At 44.7% G+C, this 20,993-nt stretch overlaps 1 protein-coding gene and 1 pseudogene across 2 annotated transcripts; both read left to right on the plus strand.

The window, feature by feature from the left end:
* The first annotated feature begins 6 nt into the window (after nucleotides 1-6).
* Nucleotides 7-16,047, plus strand: Nudt4 (nudix hydrolase 4). 2 transcript variants are annotated; one of them, XM_005358137.3, is made up of 5 exons: nucleotides 7-194; nucleotides 10,055-10,165; nucleotides 11,182-11,226; nucleotides 13,045-13,132; nucleotides 13,368-16,047. In XM_005358137.3, exons 1-5 carry the CDS (start codon nucleotides 99-101, stop codon nucleotides 13,568-13,570), a joined length of 543 nt encoding a protein of 180 aa, XP_005358194.1. In that variant the 5' UTR covers nucleotides 7-98; the 3' UTR covers nucleotides 13,571-16,047. The 2 variants fall into 2 exon arrangements, with proteins under 2 accessions (XP_005358194.1, XP_005358195.1); XM_005358138.3 differs by having other exon boundaries at nucleotides 13,048-13,132.
* The window catches only part of LOC101981649, a 14,253-nt pseudogene continuing 8,799 nt past the window's right edge, over nucleotides 15,540-20,993 (plus strand).

The following is a 20,993-nucleotide window of genomic DNA, read 5'->3' on the forward strand; positions in this document are numbered from 1 at the left end:
CGCCGCGACTCTCCGCGTCCCGACTCCCCGGCGGGGTGGCGGCGGCCGGGTCCCCACGGTGGCGGCCGGAGCAGCGGCAGCAGGAGCCCGGCTCTAGGATGAAGTTCAAGCCCAACCAGACGCGGACGTACGACCGCGAGGGCTTCAAGAAGCGGGCGGCCTGCCTGTGCTTCCGCAGCGAGCAGGAGGACGAGGTGAGCGCGGGGACAAAGGCTGGCGGCGGGGCTCGGTCCCGCACCCCCTGCGCCTCCTGGCTTGCGGGGTCTCGGGCAGCCCCCTCACCCTGAGCTGCAGACCTTCCGCTGGCCTCGCCAGCTTGCCTTTTAAGTCGTCCATTAGCTCGCAAGCAGTTGGTTTCGTTACACATATATACCTCCTTTTACCAAACGGCCTCCGCTTTTAAAGTTTTTCTGACGATCGAAAGAAAGATGGCCAGCGAGAGGGGTGGAAAGACGCCAAGAGGGACAAGATAGGCCAGAGACCGGGCAAAGTTGCCCTTTTCGGCACGCTGATCTCTCGCTCTTCTGGTTTCTCAAGGCTGCTCTGCGGTGTGGCTTGACGTCTGGGAAGGAGCGGTGTGTAATTTTACCCCTCCGCATTGGATTGATACGGGCTTTGGAGTGTTCGCTGGAAGGGCGATTTTTTTGTTTATTTCAGTTATATTTGTTCGATTTTGAAAACGACTTTCTGTTTTCAACTTGATCCGAGTCAGTTAAGCCACTTGGTAGCTGGGGGAAATCTTGTAGCATTGCCACGCCTAAAATGAACTGATAGATAAAAAGTTAAACCGTTCCGAATTCTGCTTCCATAACAGTGTTCTGTAAAAGACCAGGCGTAAAGCTGGAGATGGAAATTTAATGGCTTCCTCGTAGCATACACTTAGTGGCTTAGTTGTTTTAGTAACAAAAGCCTCGTGCTTGAGAAAATTGTGATCTTTAAGCTGCCCCCCCCCCCTTTTTATTTTTGAAGAAACGAACACTTCAGGTTGATTTGAACCTTCTAGTGTTAAACCCGAGTCCCGAAGGAACTTCCAAAGAAAGGTCTTTGATGTGGTTCTACTTAGGAGGGAAATACAAGGGCGTTTTTGAAAGTGCACAAAGAAAGTCGTCAACAAGCGTTAAACGCAGTTTACCGTGGGGATGAGGGGGTGCCTTTAGGGAAGGGCCGTGCTAGGGCAAGGCAAACTAAATATAAACGCGTAGAACAGCGAGTATACCCAGGGTCCCGTCTGACTTGTTCGCAGCTCTGCTACCATATTTTTAGCTTGAGCGTTTACAATGTGTTAGGTACAACCCCGGGAATGTTGGTTACATTTAATCCTTTTAGCACTGGAGGTCGCGCTGGTCAGCCCCGTTTTATAGCTGAGAAAACGGCCTTGAGCAGAAGTACTTTGCCCAAATGACAGAACTAGGAGGCGGTAGAGTCAGAATTCAGGATCCAGTTCTTACTCCAAAAGCCGGTGTCTTGGTAAAGGGCGTCTGCTCAGCGACCAGATGCCCCATATCATGAGGCTAACTTCAGAGCCTTTAAGTTACCTTTAAAATGGTGCGGTGAAATGCTGTTGAAAATTCGGGCCCAGTTTTTCACGTGGTGTGTGTGTCAGTCTGTGTGTCTCCCCTAGGGGAAGTTTTGGAGATGGGAGAAATCAAAATGATAGAAATTTTGGGTCTGGCAGAGCATTCTTGACGACTGCTTCAATAGTGACCTTAAACAGGTGTTGCTTGGAAATTGCTTCTGCGGGATGCAAGGGAGCCGGGCTAAAAGAATTCAGCTCCGTGGTGGAGAGCTTGCTCGGCACGTGGAAAGAAGCCCTGGGTTCAATCCTGAGCATCTCCCTCTGTCTCTGAAGTTGCTGTAAAATAACTGCTACAGCCTGTTTTCAAAATGAAACGAGAGGAGCAAGACTTGGGGGGTATGTTAGAATCCAGTTTATAAAACTTTAGAATCTGCTGGCTCGGAAACCTAGTGAATCAACTTGTTTAGGGAATCTGCTCTGAGGGAAGACTCTGGAATTCTCCAGAACACACAGCCAACTTTGGACATCTGGTTTAGCTCTTGGGAGTTTGTGTTTCTGTGGTTGTGTATAGTGGAGGCTCTTTCTATTGTGTGATAATTACAGAATGAACTCAGCAGAACAGCAAGATGCCTAGGAGAGACTGGGCTTTCCCTACTGGAATGATATTATTAGCCTTCCAAAGCTGCTTGAACCCACCTCTCTAGCTGATGGTAAGAAATGCTTCTCTACTGGGTTAAGAACTCGTAGGTCCTGGTTAGGACATTTAAATATATGTTTTAAAGATGAGAGTAATTTCAGATAAAAAGAGTAATTACTGTTTGACCCTAAAAGGCTACAGAGAGCTCCCATTGGCTTCCCTGAGTGCTGGGATTACAGGTATGAACCTTGATGCCCAGCTAGAACAGGTTCTTCTAATAGTAGAGTCGTTTGCTTTTGGGGGGTGGGGTAGTTTTAAGTGCCCCCCCCTTTTCTTCATCCTGTTTGGTTTTCTTGTTCTGCCTTAAGAGGTAGCATAGCACAGGAAGTTAGAAGCCAGAGACCTTGGCATGGTGCTGGGATGTGCCTGGAATCCCAGCATTCAGGAGAATAGCCTGGGTTGAGTAGTAACGCCCTGGGAGCAGGGAGGAGAACCAGACGGAGTGGTGCACACCTTAAACACCAGCACACAGCAGAGGGCATCTCTCTACGCTTAAAGGCCAGCCTGGTCTACATAGTGAGACCCTGTCTCAGAAAGAACAAGCAACCAAATTTAGGTTGTCCAGGCGACTTGTCCCAAGGTCACAGAACAAGCAGGGCTTTTTAGTTCAGGTCTGAGCAGCCTCTCTAGCTAGTTCTCTGGAGAAGCATGATCTTCCATGTGACTTCAGACAGACCCCTTAAACATCCAGAGCGTGGCTGGAAGACTGCTTGTGTAGACAGATTACAGTAGCATTATGAGTAGGTAACCATAAATAAATTCCGTTGAACATATTTGCATATATATTTGAAGAGTGGACGTAAAGTGAAGTTTTTGCTTGGTAAGGAACGTATTCTGCAAGGGTGGTTTGTCATGCAAAGGGAAAAAACAAACAATAAAAAACAACTTAAGAGCCTTGGGTAGAGGGTTTAACTCAGTGGTGGAATGTTTGTCTAAGGGGGGGTGGGTAACACAGGACCAAGCCGGGCTGTGGTGGTGCGTGCCTTTGATCCCAGCACTTGGAAAGCAGAGGCAGGCGATCTCTGCGTTCGGGACCAGCCTGGACTACAGAGCGAGTTCCAATGCTACATAGAGAAACTCTATCTGGGGGTTGGGGTGGGGGGAGTAAGTTGGATCATTGTCATTTACCCCTGGCAGTCATTCTTTCTATAGGTATTGGCATACTTGACCAGCGCGCGCAGCACCCCCCACTCAAGGTACCTTCTTTTAAACAGAGTGAGATAAGCTCTTCGGTGCCTATGACTCCCCAGACCTAAAGGACCTTGTAGGCCACTAAACCAGCCATTTCTTCAAAGGGAGCCCTGTCTAACATTTGCATCTGTTTTGCCTTAGGGTGATTCCAGGAGTGTTCTGTAGCCTGGTGGGTTAATCTTTCCTTCGATATCAGGGTTGGGAGGGGGGATTGAATGCCTACTTGTCTTCTGTTGGCTGTGCCTACATCTTCAGACAGCTTTGTTCCTTAAGTAATACCATCTTTTTATCAATTAGCACCTTCACTGTGTTATACAGCTAGTAGATGTCTGTTAGTTTGTGATAGGTCTCTCTGCAGAGAGCCTTCAGTGTTGAAGCGAGCTTGGGGTCAGCCAGCGCTCCCTGAAGGCAATGTAATCGTAAGAAAGTGTTGTTTGCTGTTGTGACTAGGTAAATGGCTTTACCACACACACACACACACACACACACACACACACACACACACACACACAATTAAATTGTGCTAACAATTTTAGGAGAGGATGCTGTGGAGATCAGGGTAACTCGGTGGGTTTCCTTCTTTCCTTTCTGCTACTATGTGGGTCCTGGGGATTGAACTCGGGTCCTCGGATTTGTCAGCAGATTACCATCTCACTAACCCAATCTGAGTTTTTTTTCTTTTTTGTTTATTGTTTTTTTTTTTTTTTTGCTTTTTCGAGACAGGCTTTCTCTGTAGTTTTGGAGCCTGTCCTGGAACTAGCTCTTGTAGACCAGGCTGGTCTCGAACTCACAGAGATCCACCTGCCTCTGCCTCCCAAGTGCTGGGATTAAAGGTGTGCGCCACCACCGCCCGGCTTTTTTGTTTATTGTTGACAGTATCTCCCTATGTAGCCCAGACAGTAATCCGGCCTCAGTTTCTGAGACTCTAGGCATGAGCCCCTGTGTGTCTGGCTTCAGTCTCGGTTTGTTTTAAAGGTGGGGGTTATATAGCTCCATGGTGAATACTTACCTAGCATGTAACTGAAAAGGAGAGTGATTTGTGGAAGGCTTTTTTGTTTGTAATGAAAGAAAGATGAGAGGTGGGTTGCTTCTAAAGAGTTCATACTAAGAGTTAAATTTTATCAGTCTTTCCTGGATGGATTTTATTGTTGAACATGAGTATACATACATACATGCTTTTCATCTCTGCACTGGCCAGCTCCGTCTCTGTCGGGCTCCAGGCTACAGTTCACCTTATCTCAAAATACCAGAGCCAGGTAGTGGTGGTGCACTCCTTTAATCCCAGCACTTGGGAGGCGGAGGCCAGTGAGTTCAAGGCCCGTCTGGTCCACAGAGCTAGGAGTTCCCGGATAAGTAGGGCTGTTATGCAGATAAACCCTGTTTAGGAAAAAGAAAAGAAAACAACAACAAAATGAATGACAGGGCTGCAGGCTTGGCTTTGGTAGAGCATTGGCTTCTACCAGTGAGTGAGGGGGGGGGGGGTTGATCTCTACTGCTGTTCTCCTGCCGTGCGCGGCACTGGGGCTTCACCTCAAGATCTTAGGAATGCTAGGCTGGACTTCTGAGTTGCTTTGCCTGTTTGTTTTTGAGACAAGACTCATCGAATTGCCCAAGATGATCTTCTGCTAACTCTATCTTAGCCAGGCCTTCTGCCTCCCTCTAGAATGGGGGGACTGCAGCCAGGGATCACCATTCCCCTCCTGGCTTGAACTTTGTTTTGTTTTTCAAGACAGGGTTTCTCTGTAGCCTTGGCTATCCTGGAACTCACTCTGTAGACCAGGCTGACCTTGAACTCACAGAGATCCTCCCCGGTGCTGAGATTAAAGGTGTGCGCCACCACCGCCCAGTCAGACCTCAAATTCTTGATCTAGTCTCTGCCTCCTGAAGGCTGGGGTCATAAGTCTGTGTCTGCACACCGGACTCACCTCTTTTCTTCCACTCCTGAATGTGGCTGTGCCCTCATCTCCACTTCATGGAATATTCAAGATGAGTAGGCAAGCACTTAGAACGCACTGGTTTTCAGGTCTCTCAACCTAGTTAAGCTGGTAGTTAGATGTGATATTTCTGTATCCATCAGTATTGCTTGTTTAAATTGATCCAATTTTGGAGACAAACATTTGAAGCTAATGGTTTGATCAAAGTTAACATCTTAGAATACCAATAGATTCCTGGTAAACTATTGGGTTAGACTAAATCACTTGTCCAAAATTTATTTAGGTCTGTTGTTATGGCTTTATTTGTTTGTTTTGTTTTTTGAGACAGGGTTTCTCTGTAGCTTTGGAGCCTGTCCTGCTAGCTTTGTAGACCAGGCTGGCCTTGAACTCAAAGAGACCATGCTGCCTCTGCCTCCTGGAGTGCTGGAATTAAGGTGTGAGCCACCACTGCCCAGCTATTACGGGGCTTTATATAGACTTTTTCATTTCCTGCTAGTTTCAGCCATAAAAACTAGCCCTCTGCATGGTTTATTCTCCCACCCTCAAGAATGTGAATGCTTCGAGGAAAAGTCCTCCATTGGTCCATCCAGTGTGTTCAGTATCACTGCACCGAGCAAGCTCAGCCAGGCATTGCTCCCGAGTGCTTCCCCTTAAACTAGAGGGCTGTGCTGATTTTTATTACTGTGCACAGAGGTCCCAGGAACCTCTACCTGCCTGAAGATGGATGACAAAGCAGCTTCTGTGTAGGTAGCAAAGTTACACCTTTCCCCTAGTCTGAAGAGGGGCCCCTAAGGTGATATGGATCTTTGTGATCTAGGATGTGGCACTTGGAATGGAGGGTTGAGGTGCTGGCTTTTTTATTTTGTTCGCTAGCAATGCACTGCATGTGGCCCCTGATATCTACGCAGCTCCGGGTCTCCATAAAGTGTGAAAGGTTGAAAGTCTCTGGGTTTGAGGCAGTGGAATTGGCAGATCCAGGGCATATAGGTGCAGATGAGAAGCTTTTAATGAAATGTACTAGATTGCAAATCTGCTGTCACCAAACAGGGACATCAACAAATCTCTTTTCAAGAGCTGGGCACAAAGGAACACACTGTGAAGCGGAAGCAGGAGGATCTGAAGTTCAAGGTCATCCTTGGTTACTGATGGTGTGGGCCAGCTGATCTACCAGAGTCCCTGTTTCAACTGAAAGGTGGTGGAGGGAAGAAAAAGAGGGAGAAAGAATGGATATTGGGAATGCGGTACCCATTGACCTGACTCTGGCTTTCATTTTTTAGGGTTCCAACATTCTGAATACCAATGGCTTTTAAATTCCTTTACTAAGTAATGGCTTCCTTGGAGCGGCTTGCCAGCTGCACACACTGTTCTAACCCATTGTAAAAAGATCAAGGAAGTCAGCGCAGAATTGTGGGGCGCACGTCTTATCCAGCCAGCAGTGCCAGAGCATCTCTCACTCCGACTGAAATAAGAGGCTTGTGACGGGGGTCAGAACCAGGGTCGTTGCTTACACTGCAGGTCCTATGGGTGCACTTTAAAGCCTGTGATTCCTTTGCCAGTCTGGGTACAAAGGGCCAGCGCCCGTGACTATTTTAATAGCCTCGCTGAGCCTCCTTTAGGTAACAGTGTTATTGAAGTGGGATTTGCAGCCTCGTTCTCCTCAAAATAGAGTTTGAACAAAAGACTCTTCCCCTATAAGTCTTCACAGGATGGATATATATATATATATATTCCTGCCATCTTGTCTCCATTCTCAGAATTATAAAGCTAGCAGTACTCTGTGAAGAAGCAGTTCTTGGTGAGCTGATTCAGCTCTGCAGGCAGGAGAGCATGGGGCTCAAAGTGGCCAGCAGGGCCTGCCTAGGCCAGAGTCTCGATGTTTAGTCCTGCAAGACAAGTGTTTTCCATGTAAACAAAATCATTAACAGGTCCCTGTTCTCCGATCAATGTGTGTGTCAGGTTCAGACCCATGTATTTTTATACTGCTAGATTTGTTTAACTCTGGCTCCTTGGTGTCTAACTGTGAACTTATACCCTATTTGCAAATATTAAATTTAAAACTTACTTGGACATTTTGCCACCACCCTCAAAGCAGCCGTAAGTGCTTTTTCTAAGACTTCACCAGCCATTCTGTTGGTTCAGTTTCCATGGATTGGCCACTCTTTGTCAGTGACATGCTTAGGAGTGGTGTGGGCAGCGCAGCAGTGTTCTCCTAGATCCAGTATGACAAGAACAGGGCTTTAGAGGAGCTGAATTACTATGGGAAGCTGAAGCTCTCCAGCCGGGGCAGGTTGAGTCTCTAGCACTCACATGAGAAGCTAGGCATGGTGACATACAGCTCTTGTGGGGTGTGGCAGTGGTGAAGAACAGGCAGGGCAGATCCTAGGAGTTTGCTGACCTGTCTAGCCAAAGTGGTGGGCACCAGGCTTAGTGAGAGATCTGTCTCTAAAAAGGTGGAGTGGGGTGATGGTGGTGGTGCATGCCTTTAATCCTAGCACTTGGGAGGCGGAGGGAGGGGGATCCCTGAGTTCGAGGACAGCCAGGCCATGACTACACAAAGAAACCCTGTCTTGGAAAAAGAAAAAAGAAAAAAAAAGAGAAGACACAAGCCCTCTACCTCTTTCCTGCACGCTCATGCATGTAGACACACCATCGTTTCTCACATAGTGAGCACCACGTCTCTGAGTGTTAGCCAGTAGCAGCCTTTCCCGCAGATGGGAGAAAGTAAAATTGCTTGTGTCCCTGTAAAAAAGCCAATATCCACATTGGGAATTAATTTCGGGGTTCGGGGCGTTACAGAGAAAGCTTCCTTGGTGTGCTGGTTAGTTTATTAGGACCTCTGTTGTAGTTGCCGAGCAGATTGGCCTGAGGCCATGTCTGTAGGAGAATATCTTGACTGAGGATAGGGCAGGCCCAGCTACTGTGGGTGGCACCATCCCTGGGCAGGTGGTCCTGGTTGTATAAACTAGGTGAACACAAGCCAGCATTGTTCCGCGGTTTCTTCCTCCCTTTCTGCCCTGACTTCTCTCCATAATCGATTATGACCTGGAAGTGTAAGCCAGATTAACCCTTTGCTCCCCCAAGTTGTTTGGCTGCAGCCAAAAGCCCACTAGGACATCTAGCGTGTTCACCAGGCAGCCCCAGACAAGCTCTCAGTGTGCTGTTCGCAACCTGCAGACCTGTTTAGATACACTTTGGCATACTGCAGTAATTTTGCAGCATTTTGTTGAAGATGGTTAAGACATCTGTTACCTTCACAAACATTTGGTGGTTACCGCCTTAGGAGAACTTGAATGGGTTTCCATTTGTACAACAGGTGTGTACTCCTTCAGTGTTAGTAAACTGTTAGAACTAAGGCCTTGAACTCACAGATCCACCTGCTGCTGCCTCCCAAGTATTAGGATTAAAGGTGTACCACCAAAGCCCAACTAGAGTGGCTTGTTTTGTTTTAAAGAGATAGACTTCGGGCTTAATGCTGTTCTTGGTCAGAAGTCTATTTCCTGTAAAGACCAGCTAACTATTTTAGGCTTGCAGCCCACGTGGTCTGTTTTCAATAACTCTGCTGTGACAGCGATGTAAAAAGCCAGGTGATCTACAGAAGCCAGCAACAGTGAGGGATTCTAATAATCCGAATAGTACATACTCCCAGCTGGCAGGTACTGTAGAACCCCAGGCATTGAAAGCCAGAGGAGTATCAAGGGTAGCTTGTACGACATACCAAGTTCCAGTACAGCCTGGGCTATACAGCAAGACCCTATCCAGAGAGAGAGAGACCCCCCCTTTTTTCTTCTTTGCTTGAACTGTTCAAAACAGGGGAGCTGTCGTTGCCAACCTTGTTCGAGACCATAAGATCACAATGCTTATCTGACTTGCTTAATCAAATGGCTTTGAATTTTCAGGTGCCTCTTTCTGCCTAAGCCCGAGCATCAAATGGCATTGCCCAGCCAGTGGCTGGTCGTGCATTTCCCCGATCCTGTCTCTCAGCACTGGTCTTCAAGAACTCTTATTTTATGGGGGAGCAGGGTGGCCAGCCTGTTAGTTGGAAGGATAAAGATTGTGTGGCTCAAGGGTAACTGACCTGTGGGGCTGTGGCAGTGGCTCAGTGGGCAAGGCTGGGTGTTGATGCCAACATCCATGTGAAAGGCTGTATGGGGGCATATGCCTTTGACTCCTTAGGGGTAGGGGAAATAGAGAGGGGCAGATCCCAAGGGCCTGTTGGCCATCCTGTGTAGCCAAAAAGTGAGCTCCATTTTTAAAGCCTTGTCTTTAAAAATGTAGGGAGTGATGAGAACACCACTCACCGTCCAGCCTCTGCCTGGGAATATATGCCACATGGCATCTGTACCCCCACACACCCCAAAAATAACTGATATGATGACCACGGAACAAACGCTGCGCTTCTTAAATCTGGTGGATTAAATGATCCCATGTACATCCTGGGTTCCTTCCAGGCTAGCCAAAGCTACACAATGAGACCCTGTCTCAGTGACCCACCCCCCAATATAAATGAGTGCATAGGTGCAGGATGGTTTAATGATGGGACTGTTGGTGCTACCCCCCCCCCCATAGGCTGTCAGTTGGTGTGTGTTATGTGTGCCCTTAATCCAGTGAAATTTAAGGGTAGATTGGTCTAGAATCCAGTTGCAGCCTTGAAAGTGTTTGGAATGTTGTATCTCAGCTTCTCAGGGCTTCAGTACGTGGTTATCCTGGGTCTTGCAGGTGCTGTTGGTGAGTAGCAGTCGGTACCCGGACCAGTGGATTGTCCCAGGAGGAGGGATGGAGCCAGAGGAGGAGCCTGGCGGTGCTGCTGTGAGGGAAGTATATGAAGAGGTGAGAGCGGTGTCCTATCTTTTACACACTGAGGGGTTTTACACGAGGGGGTTCTGGCTTCTTGCCGGTGGTAGAAGTGTTGTTATCTGGTACAGTGTTTATAAGTCTTACTATAGTTAACATTTTGCTTAAGGGGTTTTTGTTTGGTTTTTACATGGTAAGCATCTAAAATCAATGTGAACCTTCTAGAATTATGTTAACATGCAACTATTGATTAGACTTGCTGTTTGATTAGTGATCAATGCATGGCAGAATGGCCTTGCCCGAGAGCTAGATCATTCTTGTATTGAGTAGAGACAACGGTGTAGCATAATTTTTAAACTAGAATTGCCGGGTGGTGATGGCGCACACTTTTAATTCCAGGACTTGGGAGGCAGAGGCAGGAAGATCTCTGAGTTCCTTATGTCCTAAAATTTGGTAAACTGGGTCCCGTCCTCGTGCACAAAATCCCAGGTGGCCTGCTTGTTCCTTCCCTTAAGGATAGAACTTGCTTTACTCGTGGGCAAGACCATACAAGGTGTAAGTGGGGGGGGGGGGGCATGCCTATGCTCTTGGACTTTGGGGGTACATAGGAAACATTTCAAGTCTTGACAGGAAGCATCGAGGTTGCTGTAGAAACGGGGTGAGGAGTTGAGACCCTTCGGTGAGTGGCAGCTAGAGAATTGTAGCTGCTGAGCCCTGGTAAAGGAGAAAGGCAGGTTTTAAGAAGGGGCCAGTCCACTAATTCTTACAGAAAAGGCTGTTTTTATTATTCACAGGTTTTTCCAAATTGTTAAAAGTCTAAATTTTTATCACCCTTGTCATTGGGGGAGGAGGGGATAAATGAAAATCAGCCTAACCAAACAGGCAATTAGGATTTCTGTAGCAAACCATAGGTAGTGGGCCTTTGTACAGCCAAGAAATTTCATGATTAGGCAATAACTTGCTAGGGAAAGCCTGAGCTGTTTTGTAATAATCAATGTAATTATTATGAATGATAAGTCTTTTACTTACCAACTTTTTTTTTTTTTTAATAGGCTGGAGTCAAAGGAAAACTAGGCAGACTCCTGGGAGTATTCGAGGTGAGTTACAAAAGAGCCCCCACTTTACCGGTTCCTAAGTCTCTCCACAGCAGCCTGGATCAGTTTCCTCAAACTATCAGTAGGCAAGTCAGTGGTGAGGGCTTGGGGGGGGGGGTGTCCATGGTTACCTGTGTCTGCCATACAGTAAAGCTAACACATAAAGACCTGAATTCAGTGTGCACCAAGGAATAGACAGCATCGTCAGCAGTCCCCGTGATTCTCTTTGTGTGTGACACCGCACGACAGAGAATGACTCCAGTATAGGAACAGATGCTGACATACAAACAACCTCTTACTGACGGCAGAATGGAATTTCTGTGAGGGGATTTGAAAGTGATCCTACTCAGAACGATGGGGAAGAGAGGCCGGGTTCTGAAGTCTGTTCATCTGCTGTTCTCAGACATAGATATGCGGCATGCCAGGAACAGGGGGACTTCCCTTAGTTAGCTCAGTCTCTCTGATGGAACCATATAGATTTTTTTTAAGTCTTTAGAAATTAAAATGTGTTACTTGGAATTAATGACTCAGCAGAACACAGTAATTAATGAATAATACAGTATACAAACGGCCTTTAAAAGCCGGGCGATAGCATGCCTTTAATCCCAGCACTCGGGAGGCAGAGGCAGGCGGATCTCTGTGAGTTCGAGACCAGCCTGGTCTACAAGAGCTCGTTCCAGGACAGGCTCCAAAACCACAGAGAAACCCTGTCTCGAAAAACCAAAAAAAAAAAAAAAAAAAAAAAAAAAAAAAAAGACTGGCTATCTAAAAGCTGGAAGTAGTGGCACCTGCCTTTGGTCCCAGCACTCAGGAGGCAGAGACAGGAAAATCTGAGTTCAATGACAGTCAGAGCTAGCTACGCAGAGAAGCCCTGTCTGAGGATGGGGTTGTGGCTGGAGGGAGGCTCGGTGGTTTAGAGGACCTGGGTTCAATTCCCAGGAAGCTCACTGAAGCTTCTAACTAATAGTTCCCTCACACAGCAAGAGTGCCGCTGCTGTGTTCTTACGACAGTACTCTCGGGCTGTACCTTGGTTTTTACAGTCACATAGTGCCATCTCCTGGCTAAACTGAGAAACATAAATTTTTCTGTGTGTGGACACACCTAACATCTTTAGAGCCAGTTTTTGAAGAGACAGAACACTGTTTAACAGAGCCCGTCGGTCAGCATGTCCTGCCCATCAGGAAGCATCACAGTGCGTTGGAACTGCCTCCCACCACAGCAGTGCCCTTAGTGAATGCAGATTTCACGACTTCACGGGCATAAAAATAGGAAGAGGAGGGATTTTGTTTTTAGATTCCACTTAGATCTCACGGTTTTCTTTATCAAAATAAAGTTGAGTATGTCTAAGTGAAAATATTAAAGTTTCCCATTTTAGCGATTTTCCCATTGACAGTGCTGAAGCTCCAGTTTCTGATGCTGAGATGGCTCCTTCCCTCTAGTGCGGCTGCCACAGCCTCCTAGACATTGGCCCCTGGTGTGCACCACCACCCCAGCCAGTTCCTGTCTCTTCCCTGAGCTGGCTGGGAACTGAATCCTTCCTGCCTCAGCCCTCCAAGAACTGACTTTAGAGCCATGACCTACAGTGCCTACTGTTTTTCTAATTAAACAGAAGTTGTGCATATATGCACACACATGCATCCATGTAGAGGTTAGAGAACTTTTGGGAACAGGTTTTCCCCACTTAAACATCTTGAATGCCAATTTCTAAATGTTCCTGTTACATGTACTCACTTCTGCCTAGCTTACTAGACTGGATTTTCCCACTGAATCCATGTGTGGTCAGCTCCTGTGAATTAAAATGCTTTGCTTTTCTATTCAAGCAGAACCAAGACCGGAAGCACAGAACGTATGTTTATGTTCTGACAGTCACTGAAATATTGGAAGACTGGGAAGACTCTGTAAATATAGGTGAGCCCCTGTTCCTTTGCTTAGTCACTGCTGACAGCCTTCCAATTCACCTTAACTGATTTCTGGTTACTCTTCTGAGAGGGCGAGGTGAATCTGAATTACCACACCCTGCCATGTGGTGTCATTTAAGAAGTCAAAGGTCACTGTTTGGGGGGAGGTGAGGGAATACTGTGTACTAATAGGGCATGCTTTTTAAAACTGACCTTGCAGTAACTACAGTTTTACTGTTCTCCAGGAAGGAAGAGAGAGTGGTTCAAAGTAGAAGATGCAATCAAAGTTCTTCAGTGTCATAAGCCTGTCCACGCAGAGTATCTGGAGAAACTAAAGCTGGGGTGTTCTCCAACCAACGGAAATTCCACGGTCCCTTCCCTCCCAGATAGCAATGCCTTGTTTGTGAGTGCTGCACAGCCCTCTGGGGTGCCATCCAGTATAAGATAGAGAGCTGGGGGCCCTTCCCCCACAGTGTCATGTCACAGACATGAGGGAGAGGCTTCTCTTTTCTTCTAACACATCTGACTGCTGCTGGCACTCTGAATTGGCCATGCAGGGATTCCAATAGTTTGCATGTGTTTCAGATGCTTTCAAGTCTTTTAAAATAAACAACAAAATAGCATAAAAAACATTTTAAGATGCCAAAGCCATGTGGGATTTCTTTTAGAGCCTTAATTGTAACTTTGGTTTTCATTTTTTTTAATGGCCCTTCCCTCCCCCTCCCACTTGACATCATTCTGTGGTTTGTTTTGCCAGGTCAGATAAGTTGTCGGGTATATATTTTCACACACACACACACCCCTTTTCTTACAGTATCAAATAGTCACCAGATCTTTGTGTTGGGAACTGAGAAAGATTCTCAGTATTTAAAGAAATATATCCACCTCAGAACATGTTTAAAAAGGCCGTAATCTCCATTTGTAAACTGCAGATTTGGGCTGTTTTGTTTTTGGTTTTTTGGTATGGTCCTATAACCTTTGACAAAGTACTTCAGATCACTATTTCTAAGATTGAATGTTCACAAACAGTATTATATCACTGTCAACCTACTGTGAATATTTCCCCTCTAACAGTAGTGATTCAATATAAAATATAAAGTTCATCGTTTTAGGGAAATACTGTCAGCAACTTGCATGTGGTTGAGTGCCTCTCATCCTGAAAATGTATTTATAGAAATTTATTTAGCATGCTTAGTTGCCAGTTCCCTTTCTAATCCTTTTAACATATATATATATTACGGCCACATTTCCCTCAATGGAGACTGCTCTTAAAATGCATTTTTCAGATTTAGTGACATCTCCAGTTAAACTGTCAGTTGTACCGCAGGATTATAATGTAGCCTTCAGTCCCAGTCAGCGATGGCTGCTAATCAAATGGCCATTCCTGTTCAGCCTTTCCAGGCCTAAGAAGAGAGCACATTTGAAAGTACATTTCCCGTTGTATGAGTGTCGGTGAGTGGTCTGTCATGTCAGTTACCTGGGGGGAGCTAGAACACAGGAGCCAAGACACCTTGTCTTTGCTCAATTCTGTGAAAGAGTACCTGATCTGAAACTCCTGTACGTCCTCTGAGGTCAGAAGGGAAGGGGGAAAGGAAAGAAAACAGATGTGTGATGGGGAAGAGGAAAAGATCATTCTTTATGTAGCCATTGTTAACCTTTTGTAAATATCCTAACTGGCAAGTATAAAACAGGGAAGTACATTAAGACATTTGTTGTGTAACTTTTAAACCTTTAAAATGTAGTCGCTGCTGAAAATGGTCCTTCCATGTAAGGAAAACTGGTTTTGAAGATGAGTTTGTGCCACAAATGCAGCGGAACTAAATAAAAACATTAGTTTATAAATTAATGCTGTCAGAAAAAGAAATGAGTAAAGCAGAAAAACTCAGCCAGTAGCATTCACTCTGAATTATGTAGTGTGTCACACATGATCGTTCAGACCTTTTATATTTTTCTCTGTACAGGTCGTGTATTCTGGTCTTTTGTTTTTTATAAAGGAAACATTTTAAAATCCACAGATTGACATTTTCTATCGGTTGCCAATAGCCCTTCCCTCCCTCACACATCTCTGCAATTTCTCTAAGTACTAAACACAACAGAGACTGGACTGCTTTGTATAGAATACTGCTTCCAGCTAACAAACTATCACCAGTGCTTGGGGGTTTCTATGTACATGATATTCTCAGAGGTAACCGTGCATGAACTTATTTTATAAACTCTTGGACTGTGTATTGCCATGTAAAATATGTACAGTATTAATGTCAGCCATCTCTTTAAAAGTTAGCCTATAAATATTGTTGTATAATTTCTTCGGTCAGAAACATTTGGACTAAGCCATGTCACCTGAGTCAGGATTTTCTTCAGTGCCATTTAGCAAACCAACTATCTTTAGTCTATGCAAGTAGCAAAGAAGTTTCAGAATGCAGCTTCACTTCTCGGTGCCACCGAGGGCTCCGTATTGCTCTTCTGGAACCCAGACCAGCAAGATTGTAGAGGAAAAGAAGTAAGGTGATTCAGTTCTCTTAAGAATTAGTTGGATCTCCTAAAGGTGGTGTCTACCATCTGAGCCCTCTGCGGTGTGCAGTGCTGAAACGGCTGTTTGTGCTTATTCGGGAAGTAGCTGAATGAAATTGGGCAGCTAAGTTCTTCAGTTCCGTGTGCCTCCCAAGTAAAACACACACACAAACAAAAAGCAGAAGATAAGTTGTTATTGATTGACTTGCAGAAAAGTAGAAACTGCCCTGTGTGGGGCTTTTGTAAAGAAATGGCATTTTCTCACCAAGCACGTGCCATCCAGTTCTTTGTCAATCACACTGTAGGAAGCAGAAAAGGAAGAAACGCTTTGCATGGTCTTGTGGTCTCATTCTAACTGGTGTAAGAATCTTGACTTTTTTACATTTGGAAACATCAAATAAAAATGGAAACACAGTCTGTGTGGGTTGTTTTTTTTTTTTTAGCATAAGTAGTGTTTTCAGAGTTAATCAGCTTTCTGCATGCTTTGCCCAGGAGACTAGAGATGACTCGGGTTACAGTGCTAGCTGCTCTTCCAAAGGAACAGACCCACGTAAGACAGGCCCATAACCTCCTGTAACTCCAGCTCCAGTGTCTTCCGGCCTCCACAGATAACTGGCACAGCCATACTCTAATAAGTGAGTAATACTGATTGACCTAGTCAACCACCCCTACCTGAAAACCTGCCTGTCACTCTACAGTCAAACCTGCACTGTCCATCCATTGGACCTCACATACCAAGCACTTGTGCGCTTCATTATGACTGACGGATCAGGGAGTTCGAAGGAGCTATCATGAGAGTATTGCCAATCTTTTTTAGTTTCATAGTATTTAAATAACTAGAAAAGTAATCGGAACATCATTATTATACTTCTGACCAAAGATTAAAAAGTTTTGGGGTGCCCAGGTGGTGGAGGCATACACCTTTAATCCCAACACTCACAAGGCAGAGGCAGGTAGGCCTCTTGAGTTTGAGGCCAACCAGATCTACAGAACAAGTTCTAGGACAGCTAATAAGACTTTTTTTTCAAGACAGGGTTTCTCTGTGTAACAAAAAGTTTGGGCTGGGTATGGCAGGTAATGCACTCCCTTAATTCCAGCAAAGGGAATCTGAGTTTAGGGGACAGTCAGGGCTACACAGATAACTTCCTGTAAATCCAGCTTCAGGGGGAGCTGACTAATGTAGCCTCTAAATATAATCAGGCACCTACACACATAATGTGTTTGCTAAGCAAGCATGGGACCCACATTCTGTCTCCAGGAGCCATGTGAAAAGACGGGCTGTGACGGTACGGTAGGGACAAAGCCAACCTAGCCTAAGCTAATGGCAGCCTGTCTCAAAAAAACAAAAACCAGTAGAAAGCAACTGAGTAGGAACAAACCCAATATTGTCCTGAAGTCTTCTGAGCCGGATCCTAAAGAATTTCTGAGGTAGAACCAGGCACAATGGCACACACCTTTAATTCTAGCAGAGGCAAATGAAGTGGATCCTTGAGTCAGGCCAGTCTTGTCTACATACTGAGTTCCAGAATGATCCTGAGCCAGACGTGGTAGTGCATACCTTTGACCCCAACACTCAAGAGGCAGGCAAATCTCGATGGCCAGGACTACACAAAGAAACCACCTCAAAAGAATAGAATTTTTGCAGTCATAGGGTTGGTATTCCCAATTGCTTCAATAATGCATCTGCTAATGCAAAGTCATTTCCATGACAAGGAGCCTTCCTGACAAGTGGCTCCTAAGTCTTAGGAATTTAGTAGCCAAAAGTACATTCCTAAAATTCAAAGTTTTATAGCATTTTTTGTCCTAGTTTCTTGGATAGATGTCATTTCAAATAAAAACTTAAAACCATGACCTACCAAATATTCAGCAAAATGGATGGGCCTGCACATCAAAATCAAGCTACAGGTAACCTGAGGCTGGAGATGGTTTGAGTTCAATGCTGGTGCCACTAAGGCATAGCCACTAAGCCTGGCTTTCCCCCCGTTTTTTAGTACCTTCCAGGCCAATGGCAGGTTCCTTAAGGCCTATGTTAAACTTGTAAGGTTACATATTTTGTTCTATAAACAAATGGAACTAAGGTCCAGGATAGTACTTGCCTAGACGTGTAACAAAGGTCCTTCCTGGGTTCAAGCCTCAGTACCAGCACAAAAATGTGTAGCGGGAAAGGCTCACTCTTAGAACACACACTATTCCCAGCCTCAGTGGTATCACAGAAACAATGAAGAGGAGGGTACAGAGTGAAGGAAATAGACAAATTATCACATCCAATGGGTATAGATTTTTATTATTTATACTTCTTTGAAATTATTACATTCAACATGTTTTCCTTTTGTGTTACTTAAAATATAAACCCTGATAGAGTTCTTTAGGATAGGCTGCATGCGTTGTAGCTAAACAAAACGATGTTCCCAACACCAGAAATACATTCCAATAAAATATAACATTTCTTATGGAATACTAAGTTAGGTACCCAATTTCTCATCTCATTTTGTAATTTGTATGTGGACAGCTTTCCTATACTGTGTTCTAAAACTCTGCTGCTGCAGTAATACAAGCTGATGCAGTTAGTCAGAATGTCACACGGCACCACTTAGGTCCACCTGGCTGACTGGACACAAGCTAACTTACAGGACACCGACGTTCTTCACTGCCCTCGAGAAATGCTAACCACAGCATCTGTGTGGTTTTAATGTGCCAATTTGCACTGAGACTTATCTTACAAGTACATTCCTGGTCTAGATAGAATAAGGTTTTCAGTATTATATACAGAAGACTTAAGATCTGAGAGAACCAAGAGTATCTAGTCTCACAGTGAGATGACAAAGCAGAACATTTAAACCACAGAGCTCAAACTGACACCTCAGGGCAGTGGTTCTCAACCTCTGAGTCGCAAGCCCTTTCTTGGGGGGTCACCTAAGATCATCGGAAAACACAAATATTTACATTACAGTAACACAACTGCAGTTATTAAGTAGCAAAGAAAATAATTTAATGGCGGGGGGGGGGGTCACCACAACATGAAGAACTATACTTAAAAGTTGCATCATTAGGAAGGATGAGAACCACTGGCCAGGGTTTCAAAACTGATTTCAAGATGCCAGTTGGGGAAGAGCTCTCTATGCACAGTCTGGAGGTGTCTGTCTGGCCTGAGTCCAGCACTGCCTTTCTCCAGGACAAGAGCTGCCACTATTGTGCTGTGCCCGAGCCTATTGTTCCCATTGTCCCTTCAAGAAAAATGTCCAAGCTATTATTCATTTACATCCACATGCCCAACCAGTGAACTTGTCAAGTGAATTTCTTCCTTCAGCTAGGGCTAAAAATGGTTTATAAAAAACAGGACCACACATGGGACCATGTAGGCTGGGAATGACTTCAACCAACTCTAACAGAAATAGAGTGATACAGCATGTCATCCTTGTGGGTTTCAGCTACTCGGCTCCTGCCAGTAGGTTCCCGAGCTACGGTGGCTCAATCTACTACTGCCACGTCTTCAGAGCATTCAAATGTTGCAAACTACTTCTGTGTGAATATCCTGAGTTTCTGAAATACTGACATGTAACTCAAACCACTTTTAACCGACCATTCAGTGTTGGCTAAGAAACCATGGGCCAGATGGTGGCTAGAATTCTACCTTGACATGTTACCTATTATTAGTCTTTTAGGAAAAGTCCAGGCATATATGTTGGTTCTCACTTAAAACAAGTTGAGTACAAGTCTCGCCCAAACAATGGGGATTACCCAAGAAAAAAAAAAAAAAAAGGTGATGCATGAAATAAGGAAATCACATATGATATAAAACGGGAAAACTAAAACCTTGGTGCATACTAGAACCCTATGTGTGACACCAGCTACGACCAGGGGCAGTTCTGGCCCTCAGTAATGCTGCCCGATGGCTAATTACTTCAAGTCCTGTTCAGGTGGTTTGGGTTTTTTTGTTGTTCTGTTTTGTTTTTGAGAGAGTTTTCTTACTTAGTTGTGGTCAAAGATGCCATGCCCTCTACCCAAGAATTGTAACAGCTGTGTATAGAGTTTTAACACTTACAGTATTAGATAGGGCCATTAGCAATTTTATTTTAAACTTAATATGTTAATGAAATGCATTTATGTAGAAAGATCCAGTTACCAGCCATCAAAAACTCTTCTATGTTGAAAATGTAATTTTAATAGATAATTCTTTATCGTACATAGAACACAATAGAATACACCAGATTCTGAAGAAACTCCAGAAGTTATGAAGTGGGGAAAAAGCAGATGGGCAACAATATCCAGTGCAGGAGACAGATTCCTGACTGTATAACAAGAATCAGAAAGTCAATGTGGAAAAAGGTGGGAAAGGATGATTTCACATGGGAAGAAAATAATTAATACCAAATTAGAAGTTAAAAAGAAATAGCTGAGCATGGTGGCCTTTATAAACCTAGCAGAGGCAACTGGGTCTCTGAGTTGGAAGCTAGCCTGGTCTACATAGTGAGTTCCAGGACAGTAAAGGTTACACAGAAAGAAACATGCCCTCAAAAAAAAAAAAAAAAAAAAAAAGAAGGGGGGGGATTCTCAAAGCAACACACAGAACTGAAGAGCTAACAACCCTCCTGTAAGCCGGTTGCTTGGGATTCACTCATTAGATCTGCAAGAAGACTCAAAACTGCCTGCACAAAGCTCAACTGGCTTCCTAATAGCACAAACAATATACACAGGTTTCCAGACAAGAACCATCTGAGGCTCAAACGTGGACATGTGAGTTCTCTATGACATCCACTTGTCATTTTTATTGTGACTGTTGGGCATGCCCAACTTCCAAGCATGGCAAGACACCAACGATTACCTAATTAAATCAGGAAACATTTATTTAAAACTTCTAGGAGGGTTAAAAAAAATAATAGATACTGATGCTTCATGCATGCTCAGAGCCAGTTTATAAATACTCATTCAGTAATATCCTATCACAAATCCGCATCAATGAAACAAACTGGTAGAATTCTCCATTTGCCAATCAATTTGTCAAATGGAGAAGCCCAAACAGAATGTTCCATCTGTTTAAATTTTAAATACGATTGTCACATCGGGAAAGTGAAATAAACACAGTAAAATAAACTGTACAAAGGCAAAGTAGAATAACAAAAAATATTTTACTAAAACATAAGATTTACAGAAGTTTCCAGACAAGCCATACAAAATGGTCACAAGCTTTTTTTTTTCTTCTTCTTCTTCTGGGGGGATGGGGCAGAGAAACTACACTTGACAGCAAAGTCACAATGTTATTAGTGAGGGCTGTGATGTTTATTTAATGTTCCCATTTTGGTTCAGACAATCAAGCTTGTCCATCTACAGCGTCTAAAGTTAGACTTGGCTAGAGAGCATAT

The sequence above is a fragment of the Microtus ochrogaster genome, chromosome 24, assembly GCF_000317375.1.
Source record: "Microtus ochrogaster isolate Prairie Vole_2 chromosome 24, MicOch1.0, whole genome shotgun sequence".
NCBI classification, from domain to species: Eukaryota; Metazoa; Chordata; class Mammalia; order Rodentia; family Cricetidae; genus Microtus; species Microtus ochrogaster.

Coding starts and splice junctions, on each gene's coding strand:
- Nudt4 (XM_005358137.3), top strand. CDS start 99: ATGAAGTTCAAGCCCAACCAGACGCGGACGTACGACCGCGAGGGCTTC. Junction 11,227..13,044: donor GACTCCTGGGAGTATTCGAG/GTGAGTTACAAA, acceptor TTTCTATTCAAG/CAGAACCAAGACCGGAAGCA. Junction 13,133..13,367: donor GGAAGACTCTGTAAATATAG/GTGAGCCCCTGT, acceptor ACTGTTCTCCAG/GAAGGAAGAGAGAGTGGTTC.